Source organism: Mesoplodon mirus, assembly GCF_964341445.2.
Source record: "Mesoplodon mirus genome assembly, chromosome: X".
NCBI classification, from domain to species: domain Eukaryota; kingdom Metazoa; phylum Chordata; class Mammalia; order Artiodactyla; family Ziphiidae; genus Mesoplodon; species Mesoplodon mirus.
In genome coordinates, this window is record NC_138981.1 from 15,500,265 (window position 1) to 15,521,694 (window position 21,430).

Consider the following 21,430-nt stretch of genomic DNA (forward strand, 5'->3'; position numbering starts at 1 on the left):
TTTAATGTTTTTGTTTACCAGAATTATTCATTTCATTTCTGCATGTGTTTGGTAGATGAATTTTCTGTAGCGGTTCACAAAATAATGCTTTACAGCATTAAGAGAAAACAGTTAAAGGCCAAAGACAACCACAAAAAAATTAACCGAGCAGTTAAAATATTTAAATCAGTTTCAGAAGGCTGAAATGTAAGCAACAACTAAGTCATCTCAAGTACATTCAACAGGGAAATCAGGAAGCATACTGGATGAGAACGTTGTACAACTGGCCCAGGACTAGGGCAGGTGAGGGAGGGGCAGGGCTGGATCCTGTCCTTATTTTAAAATTTGGTATTTTGCTCTTTGTAAATTTTTTTATGAATTTTGGTTTTTTAAAATCTTACATTAAAATATTACTGATGCTTCCGCCAAAAGTCAAACAGAATTACCACATGACCCAGCAATTCCACTCCTAGGTATAACCATTTACCAAAAGAGTTAAAAACAGATACTCAAACAGTTATTTTCAGGAATTCCCTGGCAGTCCAGCAGTTAAGGACTCTGTGCTCTCACTACCGAGGGCCCGGCTTGGATCCCTGGTCGGGGAACTAAGATCCCACAAGCCTCACGGTGTGGCAAAAACAAAAAACAAAAACAAACAAACAAAATTTATTTACACATGAATGTTCACAGCAGCACTATCCAAAAAAGCCAAAAGGTAGAAACAACTCAAATGTCCATCAACGGATGAATGAATAAACAAATTGTAGTCTAATCCATACCAGGAAATTCTATTCAGCCACAACAAGGAAGAACTGACATAGGCCACAACATGGACGAACCTTGAAAACATCAAGCTCAGTGAAAGAAGCCAGACACGAGAGGCCACGTATTATATGATTCCACTAATATGAAATATCCAGAATAGGCCAATCCATAGAAATAGAATGGAGATAAGTGGTTGCGGGGGCGGCTGGGAAGAGAGATGGAACCAGATGAAGGTGGTGGTTGCACAGCACTGCGAATGTACCCAATGCTACTGCATCGTTCACTTTGAAATGGTTAATCTATGTTATGTGAATTTCACCTCAAGTAAATATATATATATATATATATATGTTACTGATCTTCATTCCTCAGTTTTTTTATGCCCCCTTAAATTCTGTGCCTGAGGCCAGGGCCTTACTTACCACCCCCAGTCTTGGACCTGTTTCATTTTACTTTTTTTTTTTTTTTTTTTTTTTTTTTGGCTGTACGCGGGCCTCTCACTGCTGTGGCCTCTCCCGTTGCGGAGCACAGGCTCCGGACGCGCAGGCTCAGCGGCCATGGCTCACGGGCCCAGCCGCTCCGCGGCATATGGGATCCTCCCAGACCGGGGCACGAACCCGTATCCCCTGCATCGGCAGGCGGACTCTCAACCACTGCGCCACCAGGGAGGCCCCATTTTACTTTTTACTACAAATAAACAGAGTGAAAACCTGAAATAAGCTTGGGCCACATGCAAATCTGTGGCTGAATTCCAGGTAACAGAATGACTCATTTTTGACACAAAATTAGTTGTTGCGTGTGCCTTGCCAGCCTTCCCATATAGCCCAGAGAAGGCTCAGTTACCTGGATCCTTCCTCACCACCTGGACGTCACCATACACCAGACAAGACACCAACACACTTTCTGCCCATTGAAGTTGCTGGGAAAAGTTTAATTGGCTACAGAAATTTGCAAGAACCAAAGGTCACCTCTGGAGGAAAAAGAAAACTACCCCTTTGATTCTGGTTCATGGAAGTGCATATTATTAGATTCCCCTCGAGGCTGTACATCCCATGTTTGGTGGAGAAAAGAGTGATTCTACGAGTGTGGTGATTTCCTTAGACAGTTCCTTCATCTTGGCTTCGGTTACTTCAGAGCCTTAAAAAAAAAAAAAAAGTATTAGCCACATCAGAAGCTGAATAATATGTCTTGCAAGTACCTCCAACTAATCTTTGCACCATTTTGGTTTGCTTCTGAAGGTCTCCATGTCTGAGGCAAACCTAAATAGACCCGGATGTGCCTTCCCTGGTGAACAGGAATGTTCTGCCCCTAAGTGAAATAAGAAGAGAAATCACACTGGAGTGATTGTACGAATTTTCCAAAAGCTGCTGTCCCTGCTAAAGAGCAGGGTTGTCCAGGCAGCATCTGCCTCTGAGCATCAACAGAATAAAGCCATCCAGGCTGCTACCTTCTCTAATAAAACCTCCAGGAGCCGTGAGGGACATAAGCTGCTCTTGGAAGCCAAGCCAGTCTCTGGCATCTCCCTACAAAGAAAGAAAACACTATTTTATTTTCTACAAATCCAAGGAACTCTGCTTTTCCATGAGTGACCTAGACCAGGGGTCAGCACACTGTGTTTGGAAATCAGGTTTTACTGGGACACAGCCCTGCCCATTTATGTACATACTGTCCAAGCCTGCTCTCCCTCTCCAACGCACTGGAGGGCCCACAAAGCCGAAAACAGTCACTGTCTGGCCCTTTACAGAACAAGTTTGCTGACCCCTCAGCTACACTATCAGCCTCCACGTATCCATTTATAGGTGCACGGATATATTTATTCCTGGCCTCAGGCGCATTCCTAACTGCCTGCTTTCTCAGGTGCATTCCAGATTCCCAGAAGCATAATCAGCTGTCAAGTCCGTCCTGCTAACTATGCAAACAGGAGCATCCCAGGGGAGCAGGATCCTGCAAGACAAGTCCTGTGATGCTCCCTTCTACACCAAGAAGACAGCTTGTCTGTAAAACAAACAAGAACTTAAAGGTTCCATCTCACCCTCTCAGGCAGTCCTGGTGATTCCAAGTCACATAACAGTTTCAGCTGATTTCCAACTCAGCTATCCTTGGCTCTGAAAAGCTGTCATCACTGGCATCGCTGTATCTATCACTAGAGCAAAAGATGAATTAACTTAGCAAGGTGTAAAAAAACTCTGGACAATTATCCTATTTACAATCCTAAACACTTTCCATAATTAACCCCCACTAAGAGAAGATACTAAGGAATATTCTATTATTACTTCCTAGTCACTCCAGGAAGACGTTAGTCCAACCACAACCAACGGTCTCCTTCTTTTGTCAGAGGAACTGATCACTTGCTTGTGTCTTAAACTGGAAGTACCTTATTCAGAAAATGTATAAAAGCATTTCAATTTAGACTGAAATTTATAACCTTCTGAAGACCACTAATATAGGTCAACAGCATGAAAGTTTTCCATTCCAATAAACATTCTCGTAGGTCCAAGCGTTTGAGAAATAATTTGCACAATTTTGCTATTCTCAAATTAGAAACTTTATGTGATGCTCCAACTACCTCAAGTTACATGTAGTATTCAAAGTAGGACTGATTATTGACATAGATGCCGCCATCTTGGGTTCCTGAAGAAATACACCTTCTCCATGAGATAGGCCTGCAATTGTACTTTCACTTTGAGCCACAGACTCAGTTTGGGGTTCCTCTTGCTTGGTTCCAAGTAAGTCAGCAGGTTGATCAACCCCTCAAGAGTTCTACTGATCTACGAAGATGACATTGTCAGGAAGTAAGTGTTTTATGCCTGACCCATTCCTAGCCTTGGCCAAGTTTTTGCTGACTTATAGCAATAGAAGGCTGAATTCCATAAGAGGTGAAAATCCACTTTTTTTTAAAGAGAGGAGAGGAAACAATTGGAGAAACCCTATGCTGACAGGCTAGAAAACAAAGATTTACCCTAAACATATGGAGTAAATATCAATAAATACATAAACAAAATCATAACAGACAACCTCACTCTACTCCCTGACTTTTGGACAAAATACTGGAAAGGGGGAGGGTGGGGCTAGAGTATGGAGAAGACACAGAAAAAGATCAAGAATTGGCAGAAAAGACAAGATTACTTAGATGAACAAAGAAATCAACATATCCTTAAAACCAATCAAGTAGAAGATACCTCCTAGTTAGATTTTAATTCAGGAAAACCACTTCTACTGTTACAAAAGGGTTTCCAATAAAGAAAACACAGGAATAACCAAAGAAAATATATTTTTAAAAAACAACCCCCCAAAATTGATATATCCTTATCCATGCACTCTCACTACACAAACGTTGAGTCCTTCCTGGTTCTCTGCAACAAAAGGGGATTTGGAAGATGCACTCAACTTCCTATGTGAGAAGAAATGAAGGTCAGGGATGTTCAAGTGACTCACTAGGCACACAGCTCATTCAAGGTGGGACCAGGATCCCCATCATGCTAACCCAGGCCACAAGCTCAAGTCTAAGCTGTGTGCTGCAGTGGGCCCCACAGGGCATGTACCCTGACACCACAAGTGAGAAGGTCCAAAGGGCCAAGGGAACTCCATTTTCTCAAGTATCTCAAGCTTCCTTACCCACCTCTGAGCCCGTGGAGGAGTGGGGTGGGCCCACATCCTTGCCCTCACACTCCTGGCTGTACTAGTTATTAGCCACATGCCTGAGAGTCTAGAAAAAAGTAGTAACAATACCTACCACCTCATCAAAATGTTATGAGGGCTGAAAGAGAATGCATAAATGTGCTCTGAAACTATATGAAAATATGAGCTGTTGATGTTTATGGGGGTTATGTGTTTACAACATGATATCTCTCAAAAAGTCATGGAAATATAAAGAAGCGGCGAAAACTGCCAAGTGCATGATTTTCAGAAGTCTTTCCTGTACCAAGAGTAATTCCCTACCCACTTCAGCAAGTGGATTTGGGTGGGTCTAACCTAATGGCTCTCATTTCCTGTCTGCTGGCTGTCACCCCCAAACTCTGCCAAGGCATCAAAATGGCACAGGTTGAGTCTGACAAAGGGGAGCTCCAAGGCAAATAACTGGGTTCACTAATTCTCTTTCATATGTGTTCAGGGGCAGAGGTAGAACAACCACATAAACCACAACACTCAAGAACAGAATTCTCAAAATAGGCAGTGCTGCTCAATAAACATGCTGATTTCATGGCATTCATGCTCCAGCAAAATACAAGTGCTAGAAACACAATTCCACATGCAGAACAGCAGTGGTTCCTGCCCATCCAATAAAATGCGGGTGCTGCTCTGTGCCAGGTAAGACTTAGGGCTTCATTTTTGTTTCACACAGAATGGACTTAAGTCATAAGATACTTATCTGGGCATATTTTCACTTAATTCGAGACATCTCAGCTCTATCTTAAGACAACCTGTCTTTTAAAATAACCACTGTACATACACACACACACACACACACACACACACACACACTTCTCAGTGGGGAGAGTTATTAGACATTAGGGTCTTACATGTTAAATTTTTTGAAATGCCGCAGAATACAGAACTATTCGTGTGTGCCTTGTTACATTTGAGGAGTAGAAAGTTTTAAACCTGCACTGTCCGATATGGTAGCCACAAGCCACAGTAGCTATCTAAATTTAAATCAACTAAAACCAAATAAAATTTAAAATTCCATTCCTCATGTGTACACACTGAGCCACACTTCAAGTGCTCAACAGCCATGTGTGGTTGGCAGCTGCCATATTGGACAGTGCAGATTATAGAACATTTCCATCACTGCAAAAAGTTCTATTGGATAGCATTGATTTAAAAACAAATGAATGATGATTTAAAAAAAAAAACCATAATCACCATGCAATGGTTCTCCTTATCACTCCCTAAGAAAGGTTTTTTTTAAGGTCTGGCTATGTACAGTCAAAATCACAGCAACTCTCTCTCATACATGCATGTACCCCCCAAATAACAGAAGCACTCTTTTTTTTTTTTTCTTTGCTGTATGCGGGCCTCTCACTGTTGTGGCCTCTCCTGTTGCGGAGCACAGGCTCCAGACGCGCAGGCTCAGCGGCCATGGCTTATGGGCCCAGCCACTCCGCAGCATGTGGGATCCTCCTGGACCGGGGCACGAACCCGTGTCCCCTGTATCGGCAGGCGGACTCTCAACCACTGCACCACCAGGGAAGCCCCAGAAGCACTCTTTTTAAAAAAGTGTTTTACTGTACTATTTCTTACAAGACAAAATCAAAATCACCAGCAGCAACGTATGGGAATCGCTATCCTTAAACACTGGCTGGACTTACAAGACTTGACCGCCATGGTCTACATGTGGTTCTTCGACAAACAAAAGGCTTGTCATAGTCAAGTTTGTTTGTCCAAGACTTCTGGTTCCTAATAAATTCCCAATATAAGAAAACATATATTCCAAGGCACCACGGCGAGGGTAGAGTAATGCCTCATGTAGTCCACCTTCTTTGCTACCCTGATGCAGCCATTAAACCATTTCTTCTCCATTAACAGAAAGAGGTGGTTGGAATTAAAAAAAAAAATTAATAGCATACTTAAGATTCCCAGCATGCATACATTCCTATAACACTTTATATCAAAATCCATTTCATACGGAGAAAGCATGTTTTCAAACAGGTTGCCATGCACACAGTTTCCCCCAAAGCATTGTTATTGCTATGCTTACTTCCTTCTCAAACAGCCCCTGGAAGCCATAAAATATAAGAGCAATGGAATAAAAACTTAGTATGCTTTGAATGAGTTTTGCATTGAATAGTAAACGGTAGGACACAACCCTAGCAGGGCGTTAAAAGCACAGTAGTCTGTATCTCTATTAACTCCGTCCCTGGCTGGCACCACATCATCTGCAGGCAGTGAATCACGATCAATAAAGAGCACCTTTTAAGCAACATTTAATCCCTGAGGGAAGGCATACTCAAATGGGGTTTATCAGCAGTACTTTACAAGAAAAAGTCTCCAGGTATGGTTTTGGAGCCCAACAATAAGGAAGGGGGGCTGTTTTAAAGATGTTTAAAAGAACTGTCCAAAAAGAAAGCAAAAAAGAATCTTTTTTTTCAGTTCACTTTTGCTTGAAATGTAACAAAGGAGGAAAAGTAGTATTTTTATATCAGTTGAAAGTTTACAAAGCACCATCTCAACTGTTCCTCACAGCAACCCTAAAGGATGAAGATCCTGAGGTTTAGGACTGGGGACTTAGAAAAAAATTACCCAGTAAGTGGCAGATCCAGGAAATAAACCCATAGCACCCACTCTACTGGCCCACACTGTCCCCACAAAAATAAAATATTTGCACCTTATACTGCAAGAATGGCCCCTGGCAACATCAACCATGTAGCCCAAAAGTTAAAATAAAAAGCAAGGCGATTCCAAGTTTAGAACAGTGCTGGAAAATGCACATTAGATTCACACAGGAGAAAAAGAGTATCTTACTCTCCTAGTCAAATAGAAAGAGACACCCAAAGTGGGATAAGGATGCCTTAGAGGGAGAAATGCACACTCTCTATATAATCAGCGGAGAGGCCACACCCACCTCTAATGCCCACCATCAGTAACAATTTGGGGAACCAGCATCCTAACAGGCTACAGATCGGCATTCCCTTCTCGCTAAGCACTTCAGGAATGTATAACAGGAGCCAAGGGAGACGTGAGAACTGAAGCCAAAGCACTAAACCCTCTGGGGGAGTTCAGGCTGTTCCGTATGGATTTGTGTGCATTTTATGCTGTGAGTCAAGGGAAGCCATTTAGAGATTCAAGCTCCAAAATAATGCAGGAAGAGCATTCTACCAGCAGAAGATGGATTGAGAAGAGGAAAGCTGGAGGCCTGGAGACCAGGTAGGAGGCTTTGAGTAGGCAAGAGATGAAGGAGACGGGAACTAAGGTGAAATTAATAATAGCACAATAATAATTCCCATTTAATTTCCCACCATAGACCAGGCACTGTGCTAAGGGCTTTCCATTTAGAATAAAACGTACTCTTCATCACTACCATGTGAAGTGAGTACTATTACTATCCCCTTTTTATAAAGACTATCTTAGCTAGGGGTCTGTATCTGAGGACCCCTAGAAGAATATCGATGGATGGGAGGCTTTTGGGATATGAATACCGTTCCAATTGCTATGTGTGTGCAGTCTTCCAGGAAGTGGGTCCACAGCTTTCATCACTTTCTTGGAAGGTGATTTGTCAGCCTCAAAATGTAGAGAACCATTATACTACCCAATGAGTCCCCCAGGACAGGGTGTATGTTCTTATTGGACTTGCAGTTGATCCTCTTGCACCCAGCACCATGTCTGGGATGGCGTGAGCTCCAGCACATGTGGCGCATTGAGTGGATGCTGAAGCACACAGCCAGCAAACAGCAAGAGCATCATGCAACTTGGAAAAATGTGTACGAGGTGTTCAGTTCAAAAGACAGGCTTTTGTAATTAATAAAGACTCTGTGGTGATGCTTTGAGAATATATGAATATCCTGTTTTCCGAAACCTTTCATCCAATGGTTTTGGCATCCAATGGTTTTGGCATCCACTGATGATCCTTATTTGACTCAGTTATTACATTGGGGGTTGCATCTACATTTCTTTTAATTGGCCTTTTGGTTTTTTTGAGTATTATTATGGAATTTTTAAAAAATGTAATGTGTTATAATCCAATTTTGTCATTATTGTTTTTGATGTTCAAACTGTCCAAAGTGAGCCCCTTTCAAGTGGCTTCTTTGACCTTATACAAAATCTCCCCCTTGGTTTTGAACTCTTCCTTCCTTTAAGTCTAGCAATACATTCTGGGCTCATCTTGTACTTTCCCTGCCCCAGACCTGAAACCAACCATTTCTTCCAGGAGCCCTAGTTCATTTCAGTGGGGGATGGTATTTTAGAAACTAAAATGGAAAAAAAATGTTTCTTTACAAAAGAGACGTCCACACAGTCACTACCTTAACCAGGTGGTAAACTCAGCATCATCCACCGTGTGACAACAGAGGGAAGGTTACGTGCCTTATATGTCTCCTGACGTGTCCTTATAAAGTCTACAACAGCCCCAATGAACTATTCTTCCCAAAATGTCTAACCTGATTCTAATCATGAGAAAACAATCAGATGAATCCAAATTCTGGTCATTGCTACAAGACAATTGGCCTGGCCTCTTTATAAAAGTCAATGTTATGCAGAACTGAAAACGAGAGGGTGATTTACCCAGATTAAAAGAAACTAAGGAAACATAACAAAATGAACCTCAAATTGAGCACTGATTACATTTTTTTGATTTCAAAAAAAAGCTAAAGATACATTTGGGGATAAATGGAGAAATTTAAATATGGACTGGATATTAAATGATGTCACTGAATTAATGTTAATTTTCTTAGGTGTGATCATGATACCGCATTTACGTAAGAAAATGTCTTCAGTTTTAGAAAATGAATGATAAAGTATTTAGGAGTGAACTGCTATGATGTTTGCAACTTATAAATGATTCAGAAATAAGTATACACACAGAGAAAGAGAGAATCAAATGTGGTAAAAAGGCAACAATTGATGAATCTAGGTGAAAGGTTTACAAGTATTCACTGTACTATTCTTTCATCTTTTCTGTAGGCTTGAAAGTTTTCAAAATAAAAGAATCAGGAAAAATACACACACACACACACTATTATGATTACAAGCATGAAAGGAGTCATATACGGATATGGACTAAAGACTGGAAGGAAAGACCCAAAAACAAGCACAGTGACTATGTTAGGTTTATAGGTTTATGGATCCTTTTTCCTTTTTCCCAATTTTCTGTAATGCCTCAGCTAGAAGTCCACAGAAAACAAAATCTTCCCAGGCTGGAAGCCAGCATGTCACTTAGAAGGAAAAGCCCAGTAGTCACAGGAGAGAGACCAGAGACAATGGCGAAGGAAATGGGTGCCTTCGCTCCCTGACTGCTACCGAGATTCAAAGAGAAAAGTGAAGAGGGAAGCCTGAGCTTGCAGGAGAGAAGGGACTCAGATCCCAGGAGCACACTCGGGCTCAGGAAATAGAAGGCGCTGACTCCAGCTCTGTACTTCCTTTAAGGACCCTCCGATTATGAAGCAGTTTCAACTCCTGAGTTTGGTCTGAAACGATCAAGCTAATACAGTGCATCGTGGAGTTAACTTCCCTCCTCTTTCTGTACCGGCCTGCCTCCTGTCTCGCCACAAAAAGATGACTTCTCTGCATAAGAGATAGTATGTATTGGGTGGAGACATGGAATCTAAGATCCTAAAACCTAGAATAAAATGCTACTCACATGTCTTAAGATTCCGGTTTTATACTTTAAAAACATGTTTCCCAAAAGAGCTGCATTTCTGTGAACTGCTGACTGAACCCCATCTCATTTCTTGCTTTCAAACATAGAACACATAGAACAAGCACCATCTAAGCACAAGAGTTTTACTCTGACCTGACAGAGGGGCATGATAAATGTTGAAATCATAAAAACTGGAAGTCGTTCCTGACCTCGGTGTGGAGTGGTTGCACCTCAGGGCCTTGCAAGGCAGCCCCAGAGACACGCAGACTGAAAAACAACCTATGAACTTTAGACTCCCATCCCTCTTCTCTTTCCAGTTGCTTAAAAATGGAATTCTGAAACAACAAGGTCCTACTGTATAGCACAGGGAACTATATTCAATATCACGTAATAAACCATAATGGAAAAGAATATATATATAAAACTGAATCACCTTGCTATACACCAGAAACTAACACAATACTGTAAATCAACTATACTGCAATTTTTAAAAAAAGGAATTCTGGACAGAGATCATGTGCTTCGTTTCTAGATACTGAAAAACTTGCAATTATAAGAACCTTTGGATATCCTATTTAGTATAAATCTACAATTTTTTATTACAGTTACATGAAGCAGTCTCATTCCATTACATCATACACCAGCAAAGCCATGCAAATTTGTGGATACCGTTTAAACATGGGACAAATTATATTTAGACACCAGGGGAGAGACCTCAGCAAGTAATTACAATGATTTATTTAATGGACCATAATTTCCCATTGGATTTCTTTATTCTAAAAATGGTTTATTAGACTTGTGCAAAAGAGTTAACACAGCAGGCCTGAGGCTGCTATCTTTAGAAGGGCCTGCTTGCTGGGGAACTTAGCTTTCAGAATGTTTTCTCCATTGCTAACTGATGAGGTCATTTCATTGGGCCTAGGCTGTTTGTACAAGCAAGGTGATATATGGTGAACGCTTGCTATCCTTCTGGGAGCCTGGAATTTGGGTGGTTGCTAGGCAGAGAATGCCCATGTGACCAGTCTCCTATAGAAACTCTAAACTCTTAAGTGTCAAATGGGCTTCTCTGGGCATAAACATTACACACTGCATTTTTACTGCTGAGGGAGGGTGAGCTCTGTGTGACCTCTCACAGGAGGGAGAGAACATAGGAAACCTGCAGATAGATTTCTCCAGACTCTACTTATACCTCTTTCCCTTACTGAGCCAGCTGTGTATGATTACTCTGTCACTGAAATGAATTTTAGCCATGAGTACAACTATATTCTGATTCCTTCTAGTCAATCATCGAATGTGTGGGTGGTCTTGGGGGACCCCCAAAACAATACTTAGTTTGATCTTGCAAGTACTTCTGAGTAGCTTATAAAAACCTAAAAAAAAATTTAAAATACTATCCTAAAACTATTATGCCTGGGGGCTTCCCTGGTGGCACAGTGGTTGAGAGTCCGCCCGCCGATGCAGGGGACACGGGTTCGTGCCCCGGTCCAGAAAGATCCCACATGCCGCGGAGCGGCTGGGCCGTGAGCCATGGCTGCTGAGCCTGCGCGTCCGGAGCCTGTGCTCCGCAACGGGAGAGGCCACAACAGTGAGAGGCCCGCATACCGCAAAAAAAAAAAAGAAAAAGAAAAAGTGAAAAAACTATTATGCCTCTTGAACAGACCACCACAGGTGGTGGACCTGGTCTTCGTAACTGCTGCCATTCTATAGATACCAGAGTAGCTGAGAGTTCAGCTCACCAGCTCTAGATCCCAAAATAATATTCTTACTGCAACTTCCCAGGCAATAAAAGATAAATGTTCTCCACGAAGCAGAAAGCAAAGGTTAGAGCCCAGGTGTATTTGCTCAAAGCCAAGGATTTTTTTTACATTGTGGGTTTTAAAGACATCAGCTGCACATGTGCCATACATTTAAATAATATCAGCCAATTTCTGGGAAAGTAAGTCATTAGTCTAGTGTTCATATTTCTTGTCACATTTGTTTAGGATTGATTACAGACAGTAATCTTGTTTGACAGAAATACAGTCCCAACTCAGCTCACATTAGAGCCTGGCCATCAAAGCAGTTATTTGCTTTTCAATGCTCACTAACACCATGGAGCCAGGCAGAGAGGAGCTGAAGTGCAAGGTTCCTCTGGAATCCTAGGGTCTGCCACTGGATTAAGTCATGGGCACCATTCTTAGTTGGAAAACCCCCTGCAAGGTGTCAAGATTATACTAGACTATATCCTCCCCTGCTACCTACATTTAGTACTGTAATGGGTAGTAAGCAACCACTGCATACTAGGGAGCCAGGGAGACAAAGATAAATAAGATGCTGGCTGCTCTTAAGGACCGCACCAGTTGGTGGCTGATAGATAGGAATTCTCTGACTACCACAGAAGCCTGCTAGTCAGCTGTGATCCCAATCCCAGCATCAGAGTCTTGTTAAGAGATCTTTCCTTTCTTTCTGAGACACTGTGCCTCGCTCAGCAGTTGCTGGCAAGCAGTCACTTTTCTCAGAAACTACTGGTGAGCTTTACTCAGAGACCACCAGGCCCCAGGCAAGAACTGGCGGACCAGCCAGCACACAGGTGGGCGGGCCACAGAAACCAGATGCCATTTCTATATTAGTTGATGCTTGCAAACAACCAGATAGTTATGCATGAACGATTATGTGTGCGTTATTTCTCCCAGCCATCTCACTTGTTCCACTGTCATCCTCCTTTCACGTGTGAGCACCTGAAATAATGGAGACAATAAAGTGGCTGGGAAGGGTCAGAGCATATATCCAACACGGGACCACGCTGGAATGTCCAATCTGCTGTGTAAGCCATGCAGCCTCACAGCACAGGAAGCTCATCTTCATATGCAATCTCATGCAGAACCAGGCCACGTGAGCCAGGAAAAGTGGAGCTGAAGCTCCACTGAAGTAGGGAAGCTGAAGCAGGAAAGAGCCTGGAAACTGCCCCCACCCGCCCCGGCCCTGATCCCAGTCTACTCCTCATGGCAGCCTGGATTGCAGCTCCACAAGGCACGGTGTGAAAACCACTGCACTGGTTCAAGAGTGCAGGGAGTGATCATTAATTCATTAAGAGACCCAACATGCAAAATATGTAAAGCTATTCCCATCTGAACACACAGTTAAAGGAAATGCTAGAGAGCTGTGAGTCTCTCCTAGCAGGTAATATCACAAACAAGCAGGCTTGTGTAACAAAGCACACATAGACACACCACACAGCGATCCTGGCAGTCCTCAAATGCAATATCGCCAGGCTCATTTGCTAGGATGAGGGTCCACAATGGTAATCTTCTAAACAAGATATATCCAGTTATTGTGGTAATAACCCCTAGCTAAGAACATGATTCCGGCTAGTTCCTTTCACTTTGAAAGTTATTACATACAATATTCTTAGATGAGAGGAAGTAAAGATGTAAATTCTCCCCAAATGAGTATTTAAATCTAAAGAAAAAAAAATTTTTTTTTTTTTTTGCAGTGCACGGGCCTCTCACTGTTGTGGCCTCTCCCATTGCGGAGCACAGGCTCCGGACGCGCAGGCCCAGCGGCCATGGCTCACGGGTCTAGCCGCTCCGTGGCATGTGCGATCTTGCCAGACCGGGGCACGAACCCGTGTCCCCTGCATCGGCAGGCGGACTCTCAACCACTGCGCCACCAGGGAAGCCCTTAACTATAAAGAAATTTTAACGAAAATCCCTAAGGGATTTTTTTATTCAAACTTGACTCTAAAAATCATTATACAGGTCCTCCAGAAGAAAGCAAAACACATTTTTTAAAATGTTAAATAAAAATGAGAGTAGGGTAGATAAGGGCTTGATTTACAATAATCCTATGATAATGAAAAGGGTGGTAAGGATTCAGAAAAAAGAGATGAAATCACCAATGGAACAAAACAGAAATCCCTGAAACAAATCTAAATTACTTCACTGGCGGGGGCACGGGGGGGCAGTGTAAGGGGGATGCAGATTCCCCGCCTCACACAATACACCAAAAATGAAGTCCATATAAATTACAAATTGAAAATATAAAATTGAAACCATATCAGTCTCCCAAGGCAATAGAAATAAAAACAAAAATAAATGGGACCTAATCAAACTTACAAGCTTTTACACAGCAAAGGAAACCATAAACAAAACAAAAAGACAACCTACGGAATGGGAAAAAATATTTGCAAATGATGCCACGGACAAGGGCTTAATCCCCAAAGTATACAAACAACTCATATAAGTCAACCAAAAAAAACCCAAACAACCCAATTGAAAAATGGGCAGAAGACCTAAATAGACATTTCTCCAAAGAACACATACAGATGGCTAACAAACAAATGAAAAGATGCTCAAAATCACTAATCATTAGAGAAATGCAAATTGAAACTACCATGAGCTATCACCTCACACCAGAATGGCCATCATTAAAAAGTCTACAAATAACAAATGCTGGAGAGTGTGTGGAGAAAAGGGAACCCTGCTACACTGTTGGTGGGAATGTAAATTGGTGCAGCCACTAGGAAAAACAGTATGGAGGTTCCTCAGAAAACTAAAAATAGAGTTACTATATGATCCAGCAATCCCAGTCCTGGGCACATACTTGGACAAAACTATAATTCAAAAAGATAACTGCACCTCTATGTTCACAGCAGCGCTATTCACAATAGCCAAGACATGGAAACAACGTAAATATGCACTGACAGATGAATGGATAAAGAAGATGTGGTACATAAACACAATGGAATATTACTCAGCCATAAAAAAGAATGAAATAATGCCATTTGCAGCAACAAGGAGGCAACTAGAGATTATCATACTAAGTGAAGTAAGTCAGAAAGAGAGAGACAAATACCACATGATATCACTTATATGTGGAATCTAAAATATAGTACAAATGAACCTATCTACAAAACAGAAACAGACTCACAGACGTAGAGAACAGACTTGTGGTTGCCACGGGTGAGGGGTGGGGGGATGGAGAACGGTGGATTCGGAGTTTGGGGCTGTTAGATGAAAACTATTACATTTAGAATGGATAAACAACAAGGTCCTACTGTATAGCACAGGGAACTATATCCCATCTCCTGGAATAAACCATAATGGAAAAGAAAATTTTAAAAAGAATGTATATACATGTATAACTGAGTCACTTAGCTGTACAGCAGAAATTAGCACAACATTGTAAATAAACTATACTTCAATTCAAAAAATTTTTAAAAAGAGAAACCATAAAAGTGCTAGTGGAAAACAAATGGGTAATTATTTATATAATAATCTTTTGATAGAGAAAGACTTTAGGCAGGATACTAAAGACATAATCCACAAAAGTAAAAGATTTGACCACATATAAATAAAAAATACATGAATAAGGACTACATAAAGTCTTTATTTAAAACTTTAGGGAAAATAAAAACTAAGATAAAACTAACAAAAACTAATGAAAGCCGTTAACAACTTAGAAAAAAAACAAAATCACTTTGAAAAAGTATGTGTAACCTAACAAAGGATTAATGTCCTTTATATATAAAGAGCCTACCAATCATTAAGAAAAAAGGAGGCGATTTCCCTGGTGGCACAGTGGTTAAGAATCCTCCTGCAAATGCAGGGACATGGGTTCAAGCCCTGGTCCGGGAAGATCCCACATGCCACAGAGTAACTAAGCCTGTGTGCCACAACTACTGAGCCTGTGCCCTAGAGCCCGCGAGCCACAACTACTGAGCCCGCGGGCCACAACTACTGAAGCTCGCGTGCCCAGAGCCCATGCTCCACAACAAGAGAAGCCACCGCAATGAGAAGCCCGCACACCGCGACGAAGAGCAGCACCTGCTTGCCGCAACTAGAGAAAGCCTGCGCACAGCAACGAAGACCCAACGCAGCCAAAAATTAATTATTTTTAAAAAAGAAAAAGGATAATAGCAAAAGGAAAAATAGGGCAAAGGATATGAACAGGCTATTCAAAAAACAAAAAGCCAATAAACGTATAAAATATTCATATGTATTTATTAATCAAAAAGTCAACAAAAGAAAATCCCTTTTTTAACCTATCAAAATGACAAAAATCTCTAAAACAATACTCAGCATCAGCATGATTTTGAAAGCTGACACATTACCATTGTAGATGTGATTAAATCATTTTCACTAAGAGAAAAAAGTATGCTTGTTAAGAGGGGAAAAAATGATTCTCCACTTTAAAAAAAAATCCTACAATGATATTAAATTTTATGAGAAACCTAAGATGTTGATAACTGCATCTCAAGTCACTGCTAAGAACTGTAAGCTGGTTACCTGGAAGACAGCTTGCATCCCTGAAGGAGGTAGGCATTCAGATTCCCAGTTGCCGCAAGTAATAGCCCCAGGTATGGAGGGGAAGGCTTCATTGGCCTAGAAGAAAACTCAGGATGGAATTGGACACCAACAAAATAGGGGTGATCTGAAATGAGAATAATCATAATGCAATTGAAGCAGATAAATATGAGAACAGCTTTAAAGGTCTTCTTATCTTTAAATAAGAAAACTCATTAAATGGTAAGATGATTATTTAACTTGTTACCATCATAGCCAGTTATTTTCATGATCCAACTTGGTAGTAGAATTTCAAATTGCAAAACGCATCACACTAATAAGAGATCCAGCATTTTATTTGTGCAAGGTGTTACAGTGAGCAAAGTTAAGCAAAAGTTTTTGAATGGGAAGATGATCTGCTTTCCCCAAATCTGCCCGCTATCTAGACCCTTCACAGATGTACAGTGGTTCCATTTCCATGGGTGGGGCCCAGGGCAGGCCACCCCAAAATATGCCTAGATGGCATATTGATTATTTTGAATTAAAGTTACTTAAGATTGAGCTGATGGGGACTTCCTTGGTGGCGCAGTGGTTAAGAATCCACCTGCCAATGCAGGGGACATGGGTTCGAGCCCTGGTCCGGGAAGATCCCACATGCCGCGGAGCAACTGAGCCCATGCGCCACAACTACTGAGCCTGCGCTCTAGAGCCCGTGAGCCACAGCTACTGAGCCCACGTGCCACAGCTACGGAAGCCCGCGCACCTAGAGCCCATACTCAACAAGAGAAGCCACCGCAAAGAGAAGCCTGCGCACCGTAACGAAGACCCAAAGCAGCCAAAAATAAATAAATGAATGAAATTAAAAAAAAATTGAGCTGATGCAAGAGGGACACTTTGACACACACCCCACCTAGTCTCCTGAAAGCAGGAAATAAATCTCTCTTGTGAAAGGTGTACTTCCTGCCTCTGAAGTGGAAGGATACCCTTATCACCAGAGACAGGGAATTTGGGCAGAGAAGCCTATATAAACACATTTTGTGACTTCTTTTTTTTTTTTTTTTTCTTTTTGCGGTATGCGGGCCTCTCACTGTTGTGGCCTCTCCCGTTGCGGAGCACAGGCTCCGGATGCGCAGGCCCAGCGGCCATGGCTCACGGGCCCAGCCGCTCCGCGGCATATGGGATCCTCCCAGACCGGGGCACGAACCCGTATCCCCTGCATCGGCAGGCGGACTCTCAACCACTGCGCCACCAGGGAGGCCCTGACTTCTTTAATTTACTACCCAAGCCCAAACTTTGTTTAGATTCTTCACTAATTAAGCACCCAAAGCCTAAGTTCCTTTGTCCTGTTAATTCCTCACATATTTATTGTTTCTTTGTCTAAAAAGTATAAAGGCTGCCTGCTTTGGCCACTTCTTAGGTCCCATTTCTATGAGACCTCCATCTGCATGAGTTAAAATTTGGTTTTCTCCTGCTTATCTGTCTTGGGTCAATTTTATTATTAGTCTAGCCACAAGAACTCAAGAGGGTAGGGGGGAAGGGTCCCCTCCCAGCACCCTGGTATCCTCATACTTAAGGCTAACGGTAAGTCACTCTTTCTCTTCTCTTAGATGGCTTCAGGCCATTTTCCACAAGGTCTCCTTTCCCAAGGGATGGGTCCCCTGGGAATGCACCAGCTATAACTGCTTTTCTAGTCACAGCTCTGGGATGGATATTAATCATGGATAACACCACGAAGCTGAACAGGCACTCATATTTCAGCCTACACCAATGTATCTCTTGTGATGAAGAGTCTCCAAGTGATAAAAGGATGATGCCCTTTCAGGATGTTAATGGTGGTTATGGCTCAAGGGGTGAGAGTTCAAGATATTTTTATTTTCTCCCTTATACTGATACTTCTCTGTATCATGTGAACCTTTACAATCAACACATATTTCTTACATTATCAGAGGGCAAATAAAGCTATTACATATTGAGGGTTGTAAGAAGTCCCTATATGAGCAATTCAAGTTCTCCTAGATGTAATAGGAACAGAAAAGTAGCTTTTCTCAGGTATCTGAAATCCCTTGTTTGGGAATGGTAAAAATTAATGAGCAACATTTCCAAATCTGGGTAGAAATTTTCTAGGATTACAAATTCCTCTCCCCACTCAGAACTCTCAAAAACTATGTTTATTCCCAGATTAGGAAGCAACTCCTAATTAGAGATTGGGCAACTCTCTAATCCCATAATTGCTATAGTCAAAGCATGGTCAGTATGTATTCCTTACTTTAAAAATCATTTTAATGGCCATATACATGTCAAACTGAAGATGATAAAATACAAGTTTTACAGGAGGAAGTAAATATAACTTTAAATCTTTCAATGAGATGCTTTATCAAGTGATCTGAAAGTCTAGTATGGAATTCAAAATCACAGATCCCCATCACTTACCACTGAAGACCCAAAACTACTGCTCAGTAGTAAGGAAATGATGATTGAACTGCAATGTCCACTCTGTTAAGGTTATCATTTAAAGCTTATCCCTCATCCTAATAAAATAGGTAGCAGGCTAGCAGAGTGTTCTCATCTAATGGTTATGGAACTTTAGAACAGGAAAGGACTTCAGAAGTAGGGTAAATGTCCAGGTATAGACGCAGAAGCCTGGAGAAGCTTTGTCCTGTTCCTGGTCGGCTAGCTGGGGTTTCAGCTTTCATCGTCTGACTACTAGCTCACGCCTCCCTTTGCACCCATGGGGCCAGGTGTGTCCTGGGGCGCTCACTGCCCACTTCAGAAGCTTTGATGTAAGATCACCATTTGTTCTCTTCTGCAAAGGATTGATCTTTCAATTCTCAAATGATGATGATGATGATCCTTCTCCTATTTTGAGTCTTCTTTATAAAATAGTGGCAGTATCAGAGAGTAGTTTTTCATGTTTGTTTTAATTTTTACTCCTTACTTAACTAAATAAAAGTTGGAAACCCGAAAAAAAATAATAAAGCTTTGCTATACAAAATGGTAGCCCCTGGCCACAGGTGACCATTTAATAAACTCATTCAAATTAACTGAGCACATTTCAAGTGCTAAATAGCCACAAACAGCTAGTGGCTACCATACTGAACAGGGCAGAATACTCCATTATTGCAGCAGATTCTACTGGATAGCTCTGAATCCAGAAAAATCCAGTGTAGAAATCCTCTACATCATATCCAAGAAGAAGCCTCCTTGAATTAGAAGGACATTCAGGTATGAAAGCTTGGTGAGAGGAATGCCACCTTCTCCCAGGAAAGTGTCCCCTCAAGAAAAGAAGAAGAGAAACCATCTGCCCTTAGAAAAGAAAACAATGCCTCTTTAAATTAAAGATGTGATGAATCTTGCAGCACAGCATCTAGGGATGTCTCTGAAAGAAGCCGACAATAATTGTGTTTTGGTACCACTAGAGACAGAAGCTAAGCAACGGATCGTGTCATAGCCAGGGAAAGAATATTTGAACGAATGGATCGTTGCTCTGAATCACTTTACCCAAAAAAATCCAATATGAGGAAAGAGACTAAAAACTTTTTATTTTGATGATGTTCTATCAGTCAAAGTATCTTTTAAATAATGCTCTTAATTGCTTTGAAACAAATTCTGACATTATACTAATCTCAAGCTTTGTTGTTCCTTTTAGAACTCCTTCAGGAATGTAGTGATTCATGGATGTGATAAGGGTAGCTAAGATCAAAATCTTCTGGGAAATTTTCCTTAAAAAAATGAATTCCCTTGCAGTCAGCTTTTTAAAAATTGCAAGGTTTTACAGCAGGTCTCATTTCCTTTCCAACCCACATGAAATTTGAAAGTGTCAATGGGAAACTAAATCCTTGCGATGAAGAAGCTTCTAAGTGTTTGCTGGTAATAATGAGAGACAGGAGAATTAAAGAGAATAAGTACTTGAACAAAGTAAACAAATAGTAATTTGCATAAGAAACTTCTCTGCCCTCTCACATGCCAGACTTAAGAGACTTCAACACCAAACAGTGATCCACACTATAAAAATTGTAAATGATGGGCATTTCCACCAGAAGGACTACAGAAAATACATCCTCATATTCTAATTTAAAACTTCAGGCATGGATTGATAACCTTAAGTGGAATGTCCAGTGAAAACAAGAATAACAATAAAATCCCACAGGGGTGGTGGCACAAGGAGGCTCCGACCTGGTTTAGCTCCAGTCCCGCCAGTGACTGGCTGGATGGCCCTGGCAGGTTGCTTAACCTCTCTGCACTCCAGTCTCCTTCTCCATAAAGTAGGAATAATATCACCTGCCTTGTAAGTTACATAAGGTGCGTAGAGTCCCTAGCAAGGGGTCTGGTGAGAAGCATCTAGTGAGTGCACACTCAATGTCCACTGCTTGCCTTCTTTCTGGGTCCAGGTAACACGCTACAGTGGTCAAAGAAGCCTTTCCCAACTTCAGTACTCCTCCCTGCTCGGGACTTCTGAAGTACCTGAACAGCTGAGAGACAGAAAAGGAAAGGGACAGAGAAAAGGAATTTGAAGTAGAAGAACAGTGACATGGACTAAAATGGAAAAAACAGTAGGAAAGTTAGAAGAAGAGTAAGTAGTTCAGGTTATCTGGAGCCTGAAGTATACAGATTGGAAAAGGTAGGTTCTAGAAAATGATGCTACCATTTTTAGAGTATCCTGTACACACTAAGCATTCAATAATGAGGATGGTTTATCTAACAAATTATTGTCACATGTGCTGCACAGTCAGTCACCAGTAGTGAGGAGGGCACTGGGCCATTCTTCCTCAGAGGAGGGAGAAAGCAGAGTGCTACTCAACAGTGGGCTACCTGCCTTTCCCAGAGCGTCTAACCCAGAAGCTGCAACAAGAGACACCCCAGGAAGGGGGCAAGGACGCTAGGAAGCATACTACTGGTAGATCTGGTAGGCTCCGAACACTACATCATTTTATGGCAGGTTCACTCTAATAGGCCCCAAAATGATTAGTATTATAAGCAATCTAGTTTTTCATGCACTTTATATTTAGTGCATATTATTTCTATTTAGCTGCATATTTATTTCAAAGGAGAGAGGAAAAGAAAGAGAGCAAATAAAATGGGTCTCAAGTTATATCTTTGTATGCTTACAGTCGACAAAGAGACATTAGCTCAC

The 21,430-nt window shown here is 41.6% G+C and overlaps 1 protein-coding gene across 6 annotated transcripts in view; it reads right to left on the reverse strand.

Moving 5' to 3' along the window:
• Window positions 1-234: 234 nt before the first annotated feature.
• Window positions 235-21,430, reverse strand: part of CTPS2 (CTP synthase 2) — a 108,008-nt gene continuing 86,812 nt past the window's right edge. For all 6 annotated transcript variants that reach the window (XM_082609606.1, XM_082609608.1, XM_082609607.1 and 3 more), the window contains 3 exons: window positions 16,303-16,447; window positions 2,777-2,887; window positions 235-1,881 (listed from right to left, as the gene is read on the reverse strand). In XM_082609606.1, coding sequence (XP_082465732.1) covers window positions 2,818-2,887; window positions 16,303-16,447 — 215 coding nt within the window. In that variant the 3' untranslated portion in view covers window positions 235-1,881; window positions 2,777-2,817. The remainder of the gene's footprint in view (window positions 1,882-2,776; window positions 2,888-16,302; window positions 16,448-21,430) is intronic.